Below are 21,045 nucleotides of genomic sequence, written 5' to 3' on the forward strand. Positions count from 1 at the left end.
CCAGAGAAAAGCCTGCTGCTGTTTGGCAGGAAGCCACCGTGTGTGCAGGGAGCTGCTGAGTGACGGTCTAGCTGTGTGGATGGAAACGAGCTGGCTCAGAGTCTCGCTTCTTATTGGCTGCTCACCCCGACCGGCTCCTCTTTTTTCTTAGCGAGGTCACGATGCTCCTCGATGGTTTTTCTTAGGCTTTGGGATGATGCTTAGTCATCCTCCAGTGAAACACAAGCTTTCACTTTAGAGCTTTCAAAGTCGTCTCCGTGTTCCCATGGCAGGATGTTCACTGATTTAGGAAGCAGATTTGTCATGTCCTTTTAAGAGTTTCTAACTTTGTGAGACACTAACATTACTATTTTTATTATGATTCTTTGGCAGTTTTTTATAATCTGGTTTATTATAAAAACTTGCACAGAAATGTCACTTCAAAGGGACAAATAGACTTTTAAGATCAGTGTTATGTGTTTTTTTTTTTTTTTTTTTTGCTCTACTACACAAAGGTCAGTCATTGTCTTCAGCCAACCACTTTTACCACTAATGTGATGTGTGGTTTAGAGACAGTGGCACGGATTTGAAAGCTGAAGATGTTAGCATTTCATTGCGAGGACAAGGATGGGACAGAATTGGAAATGAGTCCATCAGGTACAGCTGAGGCTAAGATGGTGTGGACATGTTGGACAAAGGTCAGAGATGATTCATGGATGTAGTGAAGGAGGACGTGCAGAGAGCTGCTGTGACAGAAGAAGCTGGTATGCTGTCTATAACCACACCATCACCAGTACTTCCTTTAATGTGACAAATGCATCTGTTCTGCATCAGGTTAAAACCTCAGTGTGATAGAAAGTGTTTTTTGAGCTGGACGTCCGTGCTGTGTGCGTGTAAACACGCTCTGGCCTGCAAGGCTGACCGTCAGGTTCTCACACATGCTGGTAGTTTATGGTCTGCTCTGCCTCCGGCCGCTCGTATTCACGGAAACAACAGAGAGGACAGAAATGATGAACTGCTACTCCGGCTCCATCAGGTTGCATTTGTTTACATCACTACATATTACTGTAGTCATAGGGGTTTCCACGACATACTATACTGTATGCTGACACACATATGTGGTGATGCTAGCGTGGTAGTGCTTACGCTGTAAGGAAGAAAGGGAAATCATCACATTGTCTGTGGGGAAAAGAATATTTTGAAACGTTTCTTTTCGAACTTTTGTTTCTTACAACGAGGATTAACAAGTCCTAAACGTTACACTGCTGTTTTATAAAGTGCATCATTTTTGTGATTTTAGTGTTTCAGGTTTGAATGACAGCTGCTGCAAATCATCATTTTACAGCCGTCAATCAATATAATCTGATAAAATATAAACACTGGTGTGCCTTGCTTTGTCCTCAGCGATGTTATTGTAAATTTATTGTCCTTTATTTAATTTTTGGGCCTTTGTTTTTGACTGTGTTCAGTTTCCAGAGCGGTTTTGGTTTATTTTAGGTTTGTTTTTTATTGTTTAAGTAATGCTAACGTTCAGACTTCATTACTTTGTGTGCTAGTTTTAATCTTATTAATGACTAAAACTAAAGACAAATACTTTATTTATTCCACATTTGGAATAAGTCCTTTTAACCGACTTCTATATTTTATTCTAGATTTGTGAGTGCATCATGGGATTTCAGGGAGTTTTAGTCTTTTAGTCTTGTTTTCCTTTTTATTCCAGTGAGTTCAGGGTAACTGTTATTTCCTACATCGCTGGCTGAAGTCCTTGTGCAGCAACAGCAGTGTGCGACCCGGCTGGGCCTCGCTCTGTCCCTGTGTCGCCGCTGTAACGCGATCAGCTGCTGCTTTGACTCACTAACACTGTAATTGGTTTGCTTGCTGTCAGAAAAGCTCCAGAAAGCCCCGAGTCAGTGCTGTCTGTGTTTCAGTCTGTAGTATAATGAATATTTCTAATCTTGATGTCCATTTCATTGATAAACCAAAGAGAGGCAAAATGGTTTAATAACGTGGCTGTTACAAATGCAGGAACGAAGTTTGTGCTCTAAAATATCTTTGGAAGTCAGGGAAGTAGGTGGCCCCACCCACCTCCTGTTTAAGCCTTCTGTTTGTGAGGGGCAGCCAATCAAAAGAAGACTGGGCTGAAGGGGGAGGGGCTTAAACAGTTTCAGAGGATCGTGGCACAGTGTCCGATAAATGAAGATTATTTTGAAATGCAAGTCATCAGGGTGCAGTGAGATAAACAGACTTTAAAACGAGGCACACACAGCATCCTTTCAGTGTTGTGTGATTGGCTGTTTGGGATTTTTATGGTTTGCTGAGTGAAACGATTACCAAGGAGCTGAGGTGCAATCAGGGCAACACACTAGGAGCCAACTGAGCTTTAAACAGAAAGAAATGTTTGCATGTTGGAGCCGAAAGAGCGCCGCTGACTGTCGTGTGTCATGTTTTCCAGAGCCTTCAGAGCGGCGAGATGGAGGATGGGAAGCCGGTGTGGGCGCCACACCCAACGGACGGGTTCCAGCTGGGAACCATAGTAGACATCGGAGCTGACAGCCTCACCATCGAACCCCTCAAACAGAAGGGAAAGGTGAGCAAACTCTGAGGGTTACCTGCTTTACAGGAGCACTTATTAGTAGTTATTACTGCACTGCAGACTTATTTACTCGCCTGCCTTCCTACCCCGAGACCGTCCCCAATTTCCCAACTCTGTCCTGATGTCTGTGTGCAGGACTCGGGTTGGAAGGATGACATTTATTTTACCTCCAAGCGTCAGCGTTGTATTAATAACACAAAGCAAAGACTTAAAAGGCTAGCTGTAGCTTCATCACCTCTACGTCAGCCTTTTTATGCCTTCCTCTTTTATTTTGAAGAAGAATGAGTGAGATGAAAATGGTTTTGAATCGATCGGCCCGCTCTGGCCCTTCTTTGATAGGTTTATCCGATGTGCTCTCACCTGCTGCGTGTTAATGATTTAATGTCCCACTTAGCTCGCAGGGGTTCAGGCCACCTTTTTGGAAGCAATAAAGCATTGTTCACTCTGTGATTCACCTCCGGTGCTCAAGTGCTGATTAATCAGAAGTCAAGTAGCTCTGTGCAGCAAGATAAACGCGCTTTCTTTGATATCGCCTCCGTTGATTCGCTTTTCTGCTGCATCAGGTGCTGAATCGCCTTCAGCAAAGCTTTTAATGTCACTGAGAGTCTGTTGCTGTGGTAACCCCTAAAGCTCGGTGTCCGTCTCACTAATCTTCCCCCTCGGAGAGGCCTTGGCAGTGACAGCGTTCCTCTTTAAAGAGGCTCCTCACTGATTTATCGTCAGCCTGTAAAACACAGAACCGCATAGGTGTGTTTCCACACCTGCCTGAGTAATGAGTGATATTTAAACAGGAAAAGTGATTTTAATCCTGCGTTCTTTTAAGAGTGGCTCTCGTTCCTGGATGTTTTCTCTGAATAACATTGCACAAGGTTGGCCTCACTGGATTTCTGGCCGTTTACTGGAATGAGTTGCAGCAGTTTTTACAGCAGTCATTCGGCGCTCACACAGCCAGTTTTATGGTTTTTATCTCCCTCCTCACCATCTCTATGCAGAAATATTTACTCCACCTTTTACTGTGCCCCTGATCTTTGCACATTTGCTTTGCAAACGACTGCATAAAGGCTTAACGGGGCCTCTCTGCATTTACAGAGAGATTCCAGGTAAATGTATTTTAAATGTCACACCAGTTTGAAATGATCTCCGTTATGGATGGAAAATTACAACTGGGGAATTTCAAGTATTCAGTGATTCACAACAACTCATGGATTCAATAAAGCACACGAGGAGACACTCCACCTTAAAAGTACCCGGTACCTGCTTCAGTAGTATTTTTTACTGCACACATTCTTCCATCTTTAGTGGAACAGTAAAAGTAAGCTAACGCTGACAGTTAACCTAAACGTTTTATTTTGTTGGGACTGCCCTTTATTTACCTCACCTATGGCTATACCTGGCCTTCTCCTAATATATATTCATTATAATTGATACATTTGTATCCTTCTTGCTCCTTCTTGCTACATTTCACTGTTTCACAGAAACCCTTCACTCCTTTTCAAGGCTTTTATTTTTAATCATTTGCACAAACTTGAGTGTAAAAATAGATGTTTTTCATTTGAAGAACCAAAAAGCTCCATGAATCTGACATACGTGTCTTATTATTTTTATCAAAGGAGCGACTGACAGAGGTGCAGGTAGAGAAGTGAGATGTGAGGAACAAGTAAAGGCTGATGAAGATGCTTCTAGACAGATGGCTTTATTATGTATTTGTGTACTCGGAGCGTTACACCTCTGCACACACAGTGGGTTGGTTTGCATTAATGAAGTTTTTCCCACGTGTGTCAGTCTCTCACTCGTGTGCTGAAGTCAAAGAAATACGATGAAATATGAGACCTCGCGTTACGAGCGGAACCAGTCTTTGTGGTGGTGCTGTTGCTCGCTGTGGTCTCATTTCAGGGTGTGAATATCGTGATGTGTCACTGATATGTTAACAACTGAGTTTATATTGAATGTCATCGGTGATGTCGCCCCTTTTGACGTGACGATGGCGTCAGATAAGTCACCTTACTGTGTAACTGAAAGATGAGAGCATCAACACAGGAAATGATGCTTGTGTCTTTGTAGCTGATTTGTAATGTATTTGACGCATTGGACCGCTAATGGAAGCTGTTTCAGTCTTCTGTCTGTAATCTGAGAAAGCTTTAACTCAGGATCCGCCCACTTTGAGCGTCCAGCGGTTATCTCAGTCGTTGTTGCTTAAAGTGACTGAATGTCATCGGCTTTCTGTGGTCAGCACAGTGCTACTAGTTGCTTCCTGTGTGGACGACCCTTAAATCATCACCTGCGACAACCCTGTGACTGATGATGCTAACCCCGGCCCTCTGCTATTAGACTGTGTTGTTTCTGTTTTTAAAAATAGTTTTTCCGAGTCTTTGCAGTTCTGGACAAAATCAGTAATTATACTGACTGCTGCTCATCAGAAAAGTCCTTTTTGCTTTTCTTCAAAACGGCGTGTGGGCATGCACCGCGAGCCCATTGAATAAATTGGCTAAAATGAACTTGTAGTGCAAACTTTAATGGCGTCGATCAGTATAAGAGTGCAAGCTGTCTGCCATCTCAGGTGGATTTGTTAAAAACCTGAGGATTTTGCACCTTGGATCCATGTGAGTAAAATAGTAGGGTCCCTGAGTTTTGCCTCAAAGGAGCTGATAAACCAGTTCTGACCCCAACTTAAACACCATAAATCAGTTTTATCGTTCGAGGCAGTACAAAGCCTGCTTCAAAGGGTTTCCTGGTAGGAAGGGTCCGGAGTAAAATTGCCCTCTCTGGGTTTACCACAGAAAACAGTATTTTAACAGTAATGCTCTGATCTGATGTCAGAGCGAGTTTCTGGGCTTGAATCTGAACAATGTCCCGTCTGTCCCGCTGCAGCCAGTTTGTGCCAGTGTCTGACGATGTGCTCACTCGCTGGCCGACCTCCCGGGATGGACGTCAGGGGAAAGACGGAGAGCATGAGACCCTGTCATACTATCGCTCACAAAGAGCCGGCCTTGTCTGTGTTCCTGTTTCCCAGAGAGTGTCTGATCTGCCTCGGAGCTGCAGATGGACAAAACTGTTTGAAGGGCATTACTGAAGGAGATGAAGTTATTTTTGCAGCAGATACTTAAAAAGGCAATTTTGGAGTTACTTATTTTGTAACTTATTTTGTTCTCGCCAAGAATGAAATAAGATGATGAAGTTTGATGATGTGGCTTTAGTGCCAGGAAGTTATTAGTTTTGATTAGACTGGAAACAGGAAGAGGACTAGCTTTGTTTGTACCATAAACTATGAGTCACTTGCACCAGCTATTTATCCACTTGGCCAGTTCGTTGCACCAGTTTATAGCCAATCCTTAATATCCAAATCACTGATCAGCCACAACATTAAAAGCAACTTAATTCCATTTAATTGCATTTATATGCCACCAAATCACAGCAGTACTTATCTGAGTCTACTTCAGGTTGTTTGGTAAATACTACAGTACTAGTGACTGAATCCCCAGCCCTCCAGTCTGAGAAGGTGCGTGGTTATGGTGTTGTCTCACTGATGTAGCAGGTCCACTTCAGGCCTCTTAAACAGCTCTGAAGCGTGGGGGTGGGGTCACAGGACCATGATGATTCATGGAGTCCTGGGAGTGTCCTGTGGTGTTGTGGAATAGGATGTTGGGGGTAGGGCCTGCGTTGATCGGGCTCGCTCCCGAGCATGCAGCAGATACTTGATCAAGCTGGGACCCCGGGGAGTTGGAAACCCTTCAGGCTCTTTGTTGTGTTTACTGAGGTCTCTCTGAGCAGTTAGCATGGCGCTGTGGGAACGCCTTGTGTGTGAGTTCTGGACTGTTGGGTTTGTAAAGCTGGAGAAAAGGCTGGAAACTGATGGTGTGCTATGGTGAGCATTGGGAACAATTTAGCTGTTCTTCTAACATGTACCTCACACCTCATCCCACACTGTTGGCAGACGAGTCCTCTTTACACTGCCTCCCCGTGAAGTTTAGGGTTCAGTGTCAGGTTCTGGCCATTTCAGAGCTCTTCATGTTCAGATGCCTTGAAGTGTCCACTGATCCCTGCTCAGAAGCAGTTCTGTAGGGGTCTGCACATTCCAGGAAGGTTCAGTAGTAACACTGAAGTAATAGCTGGCTGTGCTATAACACATTATTTCCCCCCTTGTCCTCACGTGGCGCAGTGTTGTGGAATCGGTCCAGCTTGGGCTGAGAATGTGGAACATGCCACCACTGGAAAGAATGAATCGGCCGTACGTCAGTCTCTGGCTCGAGCCGAGACCTGCACCGCCTCTTTAAAGAGCCCAATTAAAAGGAGTGAGAGTCTGCCGGGGCCTTCAGGAGCTGGCAGCAATCGGCTTTAAAATCACGCGAATACGACACACACGCCCCCGCACTCCAAAACACTGAGATCACATGTCCTCATAAAGCCTCCTGTATTGGTTCAGCATGGCCGGCCTCAGCTCGAAGTCATGTGTGCAGAGCTAAGGCCGGCTAATATTCTGTTAGTTTACTCAAAGCTTTTAGAGTAAAAGAAAGCCGAAGGTGGAACAGTGAAACAGAGAGCACTTTAATTTTAGTTTGAGCCCTCAGGTAAATGCTAATTATATGGAGCATTAAAGAGCAACAGAAATGCAAAACCATCAAATGTTTGTTTTTTTTTTCTTTTTAAGAAATTAAATTTGTTTTTATTTTACTTTCACATTTTCAAAATTCCAAACTGAGCGCTAAGTTTGGCGCCAGGTCTGAGCTGGTTGTGCTGACCTCGAGACCACGTGTCTGGGTTTTGTCCTCGGTTTTCTTCTACAGAATGAAACCGTTGAATGAGTCGGCGGTTTCAGATGTTTGAGTGGAGCCGGGATTGTTGCTGACCCGATCGAAGGTCAGTAGTTGGATGTTAATAATGCAGCGCGGCATTTCTCTGCGTCTCAGTCATTGGACAGTCCCGTCGCCCTGATACCGTTACCTCCTTCCTCCAAATAATTCATCAGGTCTGCAGCAACCGGTAGATGACACTCACCCTTGCTCCTCACCTCGCTCACCCCATCAAGCGCTTTGAGTGCTCAGATGAGTAGAAAAGCGCTATATAAGAACCAGTCCATTTACCATTTACCACCCTGCTGGAGCCATCATTTAAAAACATGAAAGAAACCCATGAACTCTGTCGAAGCTGCATCATGCATCAACAGCATCATGCACTGAGTTTTTAAAGCACCTGTATAAATTAACTCAGTTTAAATACATTAAGCTGACAGTTTATTTCACCATAAACAGGTCTGTGACGAGTGAATTGATTTTACTTTAAAGTCAAGTTAATAAATCTCTCTTTTCTTTTCTTTTCTCTCAGACGTTTTTGGCTCCGGTGAGCCAAGTCTTCCCTGCAGAGGATGACGTCAACAAACATGTGGAGGATAACTGTGAGTACTTGTGCTTCATCGCTTCACCTACAGATCTGACTCCTTTTTTTAGACATTTAACATTAGACATTTGTCGTCCTCCTTAAGCTGCTGTTACTCTGGAAGTCTGGGATCAGCTGTTTCTGGTCCCCGGGCCTTATGTTTGACACCCCTGGTCTAAAGTCTTGATGCACATCAAAAAGGAAATAAAGTTCCATATAGGAGTATTTTTATTGCAGGAATTTTACTTGCTGATCTGTAATTTGAGTTAAATTCAGCTTTAACACAGAGTTATAACAGGATGCACGTCAGCAAATGTTGGTCTGATATTTCTGAGTCTAAACAAAGCAGCAGTGATATTCATAAATTTATTAACGGACCAAGTCGTCTCTTTTTTTCCTTCAGATTTTCCATCGTGGCTTTAAATAGATTTTATTTATGAGGCATTCTTCCAGTCTTTTCCCGGGAATGCACCGGGTGCAGTGCCATCATGATGATGCCCACTCAGAACAGTCTTCTACTGTGTCACTATGCTTCTCCTCGCTTAAATGATGAGTTTTTTGCTTGTTTAAAGAGCTGCAGAGGGTAGGAAATCAGGTAGATTTTTAAAATAAAAGAACCTCTTGTAGGCTAAACACTTCTCTCCTGGTGTTGCAGAAGGTGAGGTTTGAGTACCCGGTAGTGAAAGCTATTCGCACGTTAAAATGCAGCTTTTTTTATGCAGCCAGGTGTTCATCTACAGGGAGGGGATGGGGTGGCATTGGCCCTCCCTGAAAACCCTGCTGTTTATTAGTATCTACAGTCATTTAATTACTTTGCTGAAGCGCAGTTTTAATCACTTTATCGCAGTATTTTCATGTTATGCTGTCTGGGTTCCCTATGTGCCCCTGACTGATAAAACCCTCCACACTGCGATGCGCAGCGTGGATCCGCTGCTCTGCTGTTTAGTAACATTTTGTCCTGCTTGTGTCTCTCAGGCTCTTTGATGTACCTGAATGAAGCCACGCTGCTCAACAACATCCGAGTGAGATACAGCAAAGACAAAATTTATGTAAGTACAGACACGAGGAGGAGCGGCCGGTCGGTGAAATACTGTGAAACAGAAACGGTTGTGAGGTCGTCCTCATCCTCGCCGTGCTGTATTCACTCCTGGACTCAATGGTGTGTTAAATGCACAGGACACACCTGAGGCTCAGCCTTCAGGTGAACTTGTGGCGCTGAAAATGAAAGAATAAACACCAAAAGGTCACGAAAGCAAAAAGAAAAACTCATAAAGGTTCGGGGTTCGTTTCCTCTGATCGTAAAAAGTCAAAATTTTACACCGAACCAAAATAATTCCGAGCTCGGAAAGACAACGTCACGTTGTCATCACCCGATGAAGGAAATCAGCTGCCGTGTCAGCACCAAGCGTCGGTCATGACCTGCCCGCACCACCTGTGGGCGGACCGCACGCTCACTCATGTTTCCACACTCCACTGAAGCAGAGATCTACTCCACCCTCGCCTGAAACAAAGGCATCACATATTCTTACTGCACAAACGTGTGCACTCCCAGTTCATAAAAAATAACATGTGTGCAGGTTACTGTGTAAATATACATGTAATGTACGGAGGACTGAAGCTGCCAAAATAAAACGTTTAATGAATGAATAGATTAAAAACAACTCATTAAATAAATCAGATCAAACTTTATTAGATTTTTTTTTACATCTACATGTGTCATAAATTAATATTTCTGATTCATTTGTAGCATTTATTTTTTTCTTGTTGCTCTTATTTTTTTTCACTTATTTCCCCTTAATTTTACTTTTTTGATTTTACGTTTTATTTTTATTTTTTAACTGAACGTTTTTATTCTTGATTTCTGATATTTTTTCTAGTTCCTGTTGATTACCTTAGTAAAGTTCCCCAGTAAATTTATTTTTAAATAATTTTATTTATATACATATCTATTTATTTAATCAGTTTAAAGCTTTTTTATTTGCTTTTTTTAATTGTTGCAGCTATTTCTACATTTTCCTTTTTCTGTTTTCTTTATTTTTTCATTACAAGTCTGATTTACTCACTAAAAATGTTTAGTTAATTTTTATTGCATTGCATTTTGTGTTGCCCTTGAAAACTCACTTTCACACTGAATTTTTTTTTTTTCTCCCTTCATATGGATGTCTTCACTTCATGGGGTTCATGAATGATCTCGGCTCTTGTCACTTCAAAATGCCTTCAGTAATTATTCATGTCCATCCAGATAAAGAGGACAGCTGTCCCGTGTTTGCTGTTATTTTAATAATTATAATTTTGCTCAAGTCCTTTAAGATGAAACAGATGTGGGCCAAACAGAGTCTTCAGCTTACCAGCAAACCCTCAGCTGATGATTATTCCTCCACATGAGGCTCTGATAGGAGAAGCGGGGGTACACAGGGTGTCTTTTCACTCCGGGGGGCTTTTCGGGCCGGCCTCACACCTTGAACACCCAGCAGGGGCTCATGTGACCTCTGCTGCCTTTGCTATTTAGCTCCATTTTCCTGTGAAGCTTCCAACTGATGTCAGCTGGAGTCAGACTTGGTCCACACTGACACCTAGTGGCTGAGGAGGGAACTGCACTGTGAAGCTCACAGAGGGCATTTCTAATATAAATCAGGTTTTATTGATAAATGAGGATATTGTAAAGCTTTAGAAATCTCTGCAGCGATTAGAAATTCAAATCTAAACCTCTCCAAAACTTTTGAAAACACAATATAATCATTGTAACCTCCATGAAGACTGGAAACCCAATCCTCAATCACAATGTGATGCTCAGGAGTTTTATGAATTCTTGGAATTCTTGAGATGTGGCTGGATGCTCGTATTACTGGCTGATATGGAGTTTGGATCAGTACAGAAATTCTGATTTTCTGATCCTGATCCTGTTAAACTCTGTTAAACAGATTTTGGAGCCTCTCACTTTTTATAAGTGCTGAAAGAAAAAGTTTGCTGCTCCTTCAGGAGGAGGCAGAGAAATTAGAGACTTTGTTGGTTTTATGAGCCAAATAAGTTATTTTTATTCCTCTTGTTCTTCTTCTTCTTTCAGACATTTGTAGCAAACATCCTGATCGCCGTCAACCCGTACTATGACATCCCGAAGCTTTACTCGCAGGAGACCATCAAGAAGTACCGGGGCCGGTCGCTGGGCACGCTGCCGCCGCACGTCTACGCCATTGGTGAGCAGCTCAGTTTATCACGACTTTTACATGCTGGACAGTATTTCCAGGAATTTGTCACACATTTTTGTTCTCTGCTCATGACTAAAGCTCAGTTTGATCATTTTTGGTGTGTTTTTAGAAAGAGGGAAACCTTTCGTTTGCTGTGATTTAAAAACACAAACAAACCGTAACCAGAAAGCCTCACATTAAAGGAGAGACAAGAAATATTCTGTTAGTTAGTGAAATCTACCTGTCGAAGGAACAAGGCATGATTCATCTCTACAGAGCTCATTTTAACCTGCTCGAGTTGAGCAAAGTTTGTTTACATATTCAGAAAGTTAAAGACTCCTGAGACGGTTTAGAGGGCAGTATCTTTATTTTAGACTTTTTAAGCAGTTTTTGGACATGGATGCCTTTATTCGCTCTGGCAGCTGGAGACCAGATAAGTGTGGCGATTTAAAATGTCCTAATCTCTGTCATTTTTAAAACTTATTTTAATGTTTCACAAATTGAAGATCATTAAAGTCATTTAGAAATTAACAGTTTAATCGTCCTCTAATAATTTAATACCAAAAGCAGTTCTTTTAGGGTGAAAGTTAATGCACCTCCCGTTGTAGTTTACAATTTGTCCACTAGGGGGCAGCCAGCACTCAGATTTCCCAGAGTCCCCTGAACATCACGGTACCGGACTGACTTATTGAAACTGCAGGGGTTTAATATCTGTTTGATTATTGGGGTCAGCGTGGCGTCTGATCTAACTGCTGCCTCTGTCTTCAGCTGATAAGGCATACAGGGACATGAAGGTCCTGAAGATGAGCCAATCCATCATCGTCTCCGGGGAGTCTGGAGCCGGCAAGACTGAAAACACCAAGTTTGTTCTCAGGTGAGGGAGGCGAGGGTCTCATCTTTCAGCGAACGCGGTGACGACAAATCTGAGAAAATTATCCACGTTTTCATGTTTGTGTGATTATTTTAATGTGACCTGTACTCAGAGCTTATTATACACAATCAGTTTTGATATCATCGATTTTCATTTGACCTCATTTGTAATTTTAATTATCAGCTTGTTTTCATAATTAATTGTTTTGTCCAGAAAAGGTCGGAAAATGGTTAAAAGGCCTGTTTTAGTTCATTTAAATGTCCTGTTTCATTTGACTCACTGACCCCAAATATTTTCTACTCAGAGTTATTCTGATAACTCAGAATTTAAAATATTTTGCAGTTTTTCTTAAGAAATTACTTATTTGATAATTAAAAGTGGTATTTGATAAATGCTCACACAAAATCTGGACTTTTAAGGCACCTTGTAAAAGCTGTGACATTACAGTGTTTAGACGATGTGAGCAGAAACGTTTACAGGAAGGTGAGAGCCGGTGATTCTAATAATGCTCTCCTCTGAAGCAGCTTTTCAGTAAGTGTCAGTGTGATGTCACAGTGTTATCCATGGTAAATGGCCTGTATTTGTATAGCGCTTTACTAGTCCCTAAGGACCCCAAAGCGCTTTACACATCCAGTCATCCACCCATTTACACACACATTCACACACTGGTGATGGCAAGCTACATTGTAGCCACAGCCACCCTTGGGCGCACTGACAGAGGGGAGGCTGCCGGACACTGGCGCCACCGGGCCCTCTAACCACCACCAGTAGGCAACGGGTGAAGTGTCTTGCCCAAGGACACAACGAGCAAGACCGTCCAAGCCGGGGCTCGAACCTTCCGATTACAAGGCGAACTCCCAACTCTTGAGCCACGATCGCTGGTGGGCGATTGAAGCTAGAAAGGAGCCTATTTGGATGAAAGGGTTAGCAGAGATATCTGCTGAGTACAAAACTATTAAAGGTCCTCTCTGTAGACTTGTTGGATGGTCGGTACCACACAGGAAGTGATGTCATTGCTCAGATAACCGCAATAAAAATGCTCCAGTTTGGTGACTTCACTTAGCAGGCACGAGGTTCAAGCAGTGAGGTGTTAAAATATTCACATGCAGTAATGTGGGAGTCTCACCGATGAAGCCAGCCTCTAGTGGACGTCTGAGGAACTGCAGGTTTGGGCTTTGTTTTGCAAGTTTTTCGCAGAAAGGAAGTGTTTCTGTGGAGGTCACAGGAAACTGTACTGTAGGTCATCTACTAATTGGAAGGCAAAAGTGTCCTCTGGCAGGGAACAATGTGTTAATCAGAGCATGAATACATGGGAATGGGGGAGCGAGGCATGATGTATAAAGTGCTTTAAGTGCTCCAGTGGAAAAGCTCGATATAAGAGTCGTTTACCAGGAGCACTGCGGCAGCAGGGGGTGGTTCATTAAAGCCTTAAACCTGTGCAGTGACCCTCTGGTAAACCCAGAGTTTCTGCCTTTCTGATCACTTTAACCTAAATATTTAACACAGTTGTACTTCCTGCAGAGCGTCGTTCTTTGCTTTCACACAGACATCCGACAATCTACCGGATTTGTTTCGTTGAATATCAGAAACTGACTTCTTCCTCCTTCTTACAGCACTTTCAACAGTATTAAAAATGAAATATGGTCCAACAAAAACAGTTTTTATTGAACAAACTTTAAAAACGTTTAAACTGTAAACCTGTGCTTTAAAATGACAGATGAATCGCGTGTTCTCAGGTGTTGATGATGTGCTGTGCTTGCAGATACCTGACGACCTCGTACGGAACGGGTCAGGACATCGACGAGAGGATAGTCGAAGGTGAGGTTGCTTCTGCTTCTCTCATCAACTTCCTGTTGAGGTTTGAGTTTGAACTCGACTTTTTTCTCCCTTGCAGCGAACCCTCTGCTCGAGGCCTTCGGGAACGCCAAAACTGTCCGGAACAACAATAGCAGTCGCTTTGGGAAGTTCGTGGAGATCCACTTCAACGAGAAGGTGCTCAGGGCCATTCTCGCTCAGTCTATCACGAGCTTTAATGTCTGCTGATGAAAGTTATGAATTACAAATGAAGCCTAATGGCGGCACTTATTCAGCACGATCTGTTTACGTTGATCTTTCTGCTTTTGTGAAGAGACGCGATTTGCCCTCTGCTGTCTCAGATGCTTACGCAGCATAAACTCAGTAATGAGTGGGCTATGATCATTTATCTCTTTTGTTTTGCTCTTGTTTATGTGTCCTATAAATCACCGTATTTCCATGTTACCCAAAGGCGGACTCTTTTTTTGTGATTTCCAGCTTTATTATCTACATTTTTCTTCTTTAAACTATAATATGAGATAAATTCTTTATATTTAATATTTCATTTCCATTTAATTCACCATATAATTTATTATAATAACAAAGTGGCAGGATATGAAGATGAACCGCGCTGATAGATGCCATAAATGAGTTTTGGTTTTTTTGGTTTTTCCCCCCGCTCTTCCTCCTCAGAACGCCGTCGTGGGCGGCTTCGTGTCGCACTACCTGCTGGAGAAGTCGAGGATCTGTCGGCAGAGCCCCGAGGAGAGGAACTACCACATCTTCTACCGGCTGTGTGCCGGAGCTCCCGAAGACATCCGGCAGAAGTTTCACCTCAGCTCTCCGGACACGTTCCGGGTACGGATATTAAGATTTTTATCATCCTGACGCTCGATAAACCCAATCAGATGGGCGGGGGCTGATGGCTGATGAATGAATGGAGGAGGTGCAGATGATGGGTGGGGGCCTGATCGCAGACTTGATGGAAGGACTCTGCATTTTTCCTGTTTCTGTCAAAGTCCTTCATCACCACGAGCTGCCCAAAATCTTAATCCGCCACTGAAAATAGTCCTCAAAACACCGCAGTCTCCTGATGTTTAAGTCATGTTTGCTGCCAAAATGGTTCTTTTTCATAAACCAGATCAGAATTTCTGGACAGAGTTATTGCAGCTGAGATTGAAGTGCCTCTGCCTGCAGTTGGTAGGTTTGAATCAAAAACAGGTAACGGTACAGTTGTTTTGTTATTGCATAATTCTGTCTGAAGCCTAAACTCCCTCCAACTCCATATTTGTGCTCTTGTGCTCTCTATATTTGTCCTCTGTCTGAAACAAGCCAATTTAGCTCCTCCCCCTTTAAGCCAGCTCTCTTCTGACTGGCTGCTCTTCACGAAGAGAAGATGATCCCTCGTGATGTCATACAGATCCAAGGGTTGAAAAAACTGCGTGGAACTGAGTGTTTGAAGCAGTTTGAAGGCTGAGCTTGTGGTTCACGCATGTACATACACTGATCTTATGTGAAGGGTCGGCTGTGTGTGCTCAGTCTGCAGAGCCTGGTGTGGGTGTGACTCCTGGGTCGACTCTGTGTTAGGAGGATTCCAAAAGATCTAAATAATGGTTTCAGATGTCAGATGTCACACCCTTTAAACTAAGAAATTCAGCCTGCTCTTCCCCTGTTTGAACAGCAGGGGGCAGCTCATCCCCAGTAAAGCCCACCTGCTGCACATGCTCCGTTTATCAGCTGTCAGCGGTGGATGGAGAGCGGGGAGGGGGGGGGTGTCAGGTGCTCGTGTTTGCCACCTGCAGCCACAAACGCAGACGTCCACAGTCCTGAGATAACGGGGGGCGAAAGCAGCCGTGATGGCTGTTACATGACGGTGACGAACTCGTGTTGATTTCTGTGCCGTCAACGCTCTAACATGTTATCTGTGACAGAGCTGAGAGGTTAGACAGGAACATGTGACTTCTGAGTGCCTAGCAACCGGATTTTAGGGAAAACAACAACAACATCACAGATACACAAGAATCATGACAGCAAACTAAAGTTAAAAAGCAAACAGACTGAGAGATGATGGTTTTGCTTTCTTTTGGTTCGCCTGAGAAGAGCTGACTCATCCTCATACTCACGTCTTTTGGAGGAGAAGAAGAAAACCTGAGGTTACTTTCTTTGTTTAGGGTTGTTTCTTTTATTGGCAGCTTCTAAATTCAATCATCTACTCTCACCTCCGTCACTCTTGGGCCTCAAAGTGCCGACGTTTGCTCTACGGCGCCCGCCCCTGTCCCCCTGCAACTTATTACACCACCTGCATCTTCTGATGGTTCATGCATCTGCACTTTCCCCCGATGATGCGGAGGGAGAAAAATGCTCACACGGCTTGAGCCGTGATGAACTCCTGAAGTTCAGCTTCTGTGCATCACAGAAGGAGCTGAGGTGTGTTCAGGTCCACGAAGGCTTGTTTAAAGGGTCAAAGTGCTGATGACTCCAAAGAGAGCAAGAAGGTGTTTTCATCATCAAATACTGAAGAGGACATGAAATGCACTTTTTTCTAAGGAGGGAAGAGAACATGAAGCAAAAAGGTAAAGGAAGAAAAACAGCGAATTAAGAAGGAAGCAATATGGGAAGATGCTGTTTCAGGAGGAAAGGAGGGAAGGAAGGAAAAAGGAAAGTGAAAAAGACACAAGAATTTCATTTTTTCAGAAAAGGAAGAAGAGGTGGAAGAGGGGATAGAGGTTGAGGAAAGGTGATAAGGAAGGAAAGAAATGGGAAGAAAGCTATAAGGAAGGACAGAAAGAAACAGATAAGATGAAGGAAGCAAGATGCAAACAAATGCAAGGGTGGAAAGAAGGAAATAGAAATAGAAGTGGTAACCAACAAGGCTAGATTAAGGAAATAAGGAGTCAAAGGAAGAAAGAGGGAAAGACAGAAAATGGAAATTAAGGCAACAAAAGGCTGAAGGAGGGAAGGAAAGAAGACAGAAATGGAGGGTAGAAAGGTGAAAAGAAAGGACATAAGGAACCACATGAATATAAGAGAAAAATAAAGGAGGTAATAAAGGAAATAAGTCAATACTCAAGTAAATAAATAGGGAAATGGAGGAAAAAAGTAAGGAAACAGAAAAAAGGTAGTAGTAGTTAGGACTGAAAGAAGGTGACAAAAGAAACAGAAGTAGTAAAGAAGGATAGATGAAAAGGACATGAGGAAGAGAATAAAGAAGAAAAGATGACTGTGAAAAGAAGACATACAGGACAGGAGGCAGAGAGAGTGGAAGTAACTGAGGAAGCATCAGGAGGATAGAAGCCAGGAAACAAAGGAATAAGGAGAGTTGGAAAAGAGAAGGACAGAAGGATGCAATGGAAGCTAAATGAAGTCCCAGAAATCTTGAGAAAAAGTACTCAAGTATTTAAAGTAAGTAAAGGGGCCGAGGTGCATTTCACCTCGGCGGGGTGACTCTGAGGTTTTTCAGGAGGAAAACGAGATGCTCCCATCGGCGGTCTGCCGGGGAGATGGAGGACACTTGGTCCTCCCGGTGGCTTCGGCTCTAATGAAAGTTTTTGTTTATGTTTATCTTCTCGGCGAGAGAAGGGCTCGCCTCTGCAAACAAGATAAGCCCTGCCTCGAACCAGCCTCCCCCTCTTCCCGAGACACCTGGGAGGTGAGCACCAGAGCCACTGTCATCTCTGTGCAGAGAGGAGGAGGATATCAGCAGAGCAAAGCTGCTTTTAATGCAAATGCAATTATCCAGGTGAACTCTGACCGTCTCTGAAGCAAACCGTTTCCTGCACACAAACTCTGAGAGCACAGCGTTCCCATTTGACTGATGATTTAAGCTGTAAAACAAAGCGCTTCCTGGGCCTGTATCCATACATGGAGGCGCGAGGCCGCCTGTCAAACACTCGAGTCTGAAAATGACATTAGTGCAAAACTGCCAGTGTTTTGCTTCATTTCTAGTTATTGTTGCTATGTTTTAACTTTGACAACAGCACATTTAGTTGGATTTGTTTCATTTCTGCTCATTTTTTACCTTTTAAAACTGCATCTTGAAGTGTTTTAGATATACTTTACAGGACGAGCCTAAACTCCACTCGGAGATAAATATACGAATAAAGTTGTTTAAGAAAAATGCTGATAATAGTAAGTGACTCATATAAGACTATAGAAAATCACATTTTCTATTGAAAATATTATTTTTCCCTTAGTTATACTAGTCTGAAGCTTGTGCTGTCCTCCTTAATGTAATCACAGTTATTAAAATTTATTTCCATAGCTCTGATTTTACATATTTATAATAACACAGTGATGATAATTTTATTTCAGTTGTACATTTCATGCAAGTTGCACAAAGTGCTTTCCAGAGCAGGGAGTGCCAATAAAAATACATACATTTAAAAAAGAAATGGATAAATAATCAAAATAAGTTAGTATTTTCTCCAGGATTTATAAAAGCTATGACAACAAACTAAATACTAATTTAAAAACAGCAAACCAGAGATAAAAATCAAAGCTGGGTCTAAGGGGTCTGAGGATAAACAGCCTTTAATGTCTGATAGTTTTGGATCTTTATCTTTTATTTGTAGTTTTCAGGACTCTGGACTCCAAAGACCACCTCTGTCTGCCGAGTGCGATTCAAAAACCTTTTTTGTTCTTTGAAGCTGACAAACTGCGTGACAGTTACATTTATGAAGTCGAGACCCGAACAATCGAAGAAGCTAAAAGACCCAACTTAGCAGATCTTTCCCCCCATGGTGGTCTGAGGAAGAAGTTCAGGGCATTTCTGCTGGAATGAAATCACGGTGGATTAATCTTAGGAGTCTTTTTTTTCCTTTTTTTTTTAATGGCAGACTTGCCCAAGAACAGCTCACGAGGTTAACCGCACCGGCTTGTATGATGTCGGGTGATTTCTGATGTGCTCTTTCTTTTTAATCTGCCTTTGGTTTTGCTCAACTTTCCTCTCTCTTGTGTCTCATTGCTTTGCAGTACCTGAACAGAGGATGCACTCGGTTCTTCGCTACCAAAGACACAGACAAGCACATCATGCAGAATCGGAAGAGCCCAGAGGTACAGTATGCAGAAGAGTCTCTGAGTTCAACCAGTTTATGAAACCTGGACCACAGAATAAGCAGAAAAACACAGTTTCACTGAAATGTGAGGCTGATATTATGATATTACAGCAATAAAGCAACATACTGATCATTCCAGCTGTATATTTTATTGTTGAACTCTGTTAGAGCAGCTTTGCATGATTCAGAGTTCAGAATAATTCTTATAGTCATGATTCTGGGACTTGTGTAGCTTCTCAAATCATCCTGTATCTAAACAGAGGTGTTTTAGCCCCTCCGCCTTTAAGTAAACTGTATTCTGATTGGCTGCCACTCATAAACACGGAGTTTGGACAGCAGGTGGGTGGGGATTCTTGCCTGAGGTGATCATATCTGGGATATCCACACTTTGTGACATCATAGAGAGCAGAGAGTAGGAAAAAACTGCGAGTTTAGATAGATCAGATACAGATCTGATGAGGTGATTTGGTTTCCACAAACACGTTTAGTTGCTAAATTGAGTTTTTGAGCTGCAAATTTTCCCTTTTTTCTTTTCTTTAAACAGCAGAGAGGACTTTTTGTCCTCTTGTAGCTGCAGTAAATTTATGTGCCCCAAGTTTGATTCCCATTCTTAGAAAGAAAACTCTAAAAACTAAGAAGAAAATCGTCGACTCATGCCCCTGTGGGGTGGAAGAAGGGAAACGGTCGATTTGCAAACTCCATTAGCTCCTTGTTAAACCTGACTCAGCAGGTTCGTTCACGTCGTTACGCCCTCCAGCTCCGCTTTTCTTCTCACAGTCGTTGTGTGAGCGAGCCTCTCTTATCTCTCCGATCACTCTGTCTGTTTGTCCAGTGGGAGCTTTTCAGAAAAGAATAAAAGAACTAAGAAGTTGGCTTTAACTCATTTGTCAATGTGTGAAATAGTCTTTTTTTATGGGGGAAAAGAAGAAGAAACCGGCCTGTGAAGTGCGTGTGTGTCTTCACTGATAATTACAGACTTTTCATGAGAAACGTGTGTGATGTTTTTCATCTGCACAGAAAACCAACATGTGAAAGACTGAAAAATTAAAGAATTTAACCTGCACACGAATAAAAGTCCAAATTCTGATTCAGCCACTCGATCTGCTGTACAATGCTTTTACACGCCCAGCTTTGGTTTGTATGTCTGTTAAATTATTTCATTTAAATGATCTTTTTCTAAATTTGTTTGATGATCTGAAACATTTATTTGGTACAAATATGCACAAAAATAAGAAATCGTGACGTACACGAGTACAGCTTCACCATCATGACAGCGAACATCTGGAAGCAGCTGTTTCACTTCATGGCTGTAACAGCTGTAGCTGGAAAAAGCTTTCAGTTAAAATAGAAATTGAAGGAAGGAGATTTACAAAAATCAGGTTTCTGGAAATTTCACCAGCTTCTTAGATTTTCTTCAAAAACATATATCTGTGTAAAAAATTTAGAAACCTTTTTAAAACAACAACAAGGAGGAAAAAAAATCAAGTATCACACATCAAACAACCAAACCAGCACAAAAATGGACTCTGTAAGCTGCTGGGAGCAGAGAGATTCTGGTCCATGCTGACGTGACAGCTTCACAGACTGCACAGAACATCTGTGATGAGAATCAGAGGCGCTCTGTTAGATTTAACTGTGGACTCAGGCAGGCTGTGGGGTTTAGATGGTGCTCGGATGATACAAGGCAGGATGGATCCAAATTCTGTTGAGTCTGTGTGAACTTTATATCAGTTTCCTGTTTTTTGGCTTGCAAGACTGGCACCTGGTGTGGTCTTCTGCTGCTGTAGCCCATTCAGAGATGCTCTTCTGCATACCTTCAATGAAATGAGTGTTTATTTGAGCTACTGTGACCTCCCTGTCAGCTCAAAGCAGTCTGGCCATCACTCTCCTCTGACATGTGACTGGATATTTTCTCCCTTGTGTGGGAAACTCCCAGCAGATCAGCAGCTTCTGAAAGACTCGGACCAGCCTCAATCCAATCTCATCGACTTATTAGATGTAATATTTAATGAGCAGGTGTGTCTAATAAAGTGGCCTGCAAATGTATATGGTTAAATAATAGGCCCATCAGGTGATAAGAACGGCATTGGGAATCTTAGAACTAATTGAAAGTTTGAATCTGAGGTTGTTCGTTAACACGCTGGTCCATCTGTGCTACCTAAAGCCTCAGAGATGGAAATAAACTGACAGTAAAGCTTT

General features: G+C 42.6%; 1 protein-coding gene across 5 annotated transcripts in view; it reads left to right on the plus strand.

Annotated features, from left to right (window-relative positions):
• LOC146502145 (unconventional myosin-VI) overlaps window positions 1-21,045 on the plus strand; it is a 154,823-nt gene that overhangs the window by 21,436 nt on the left and 112,342 nt on the right. For all 5 annotated transcript variants that reach the window (XM_085133606.1, XM_085133608.1, XM_085133609.1 and 2 more), the window contains exons 2-10: window positions 2,432-2,566; window positions 7,892-7,961; window positions 8,918-8,991; window positions 11,007-11,136; window positions 11,896-12,001; window positions 13,761-13,816; window positions 13,893-13,990; window positions 14,486-14,650; window positions 18,764-18,844. In XM_085133606.1, coding sequence (XP_084989732.1) covers window positions 2,450-2,566; window positions 7,892-7,961; window positions 8,918-8,991; window positions 11,007-11,136; window positions 11,896-12,001; window positions 13,761-13,816; window positions 13,893-13,990; window positions 14,486-14,650; window positions 18,764-18,844 — 897 coding nt within the window. In that variant the 5' untranslated portion in view covers window positions 2,432-2,449. The remainder of the gene's footprint in view (window positions 1-2,431; window positions 2,567-7,891; window positions 7,962-8,917; window positions 8,992-11,006; window positions 11,137-11,895; window positions 12,002-13,760; window positions 13,817-13,892; window positions 13,991-14,485; window positions 14,651-18,763; window positions 18,845-21,045) is intronic.

Source organism: Neolamprologus multifasciatus, chromosome 15 (assembly GCF_963576455.1).
Source record: "Neolamprologus multifasciatus chromosome 15, fNeoMul1.2, whole genome shotgun sequence".
NCBI lineage: Eukaryota > Metazoa > Chordata > Actinopteri > Cichliformes > Cichlidae > Neolamprologus > Neolamprologus multifasciatus.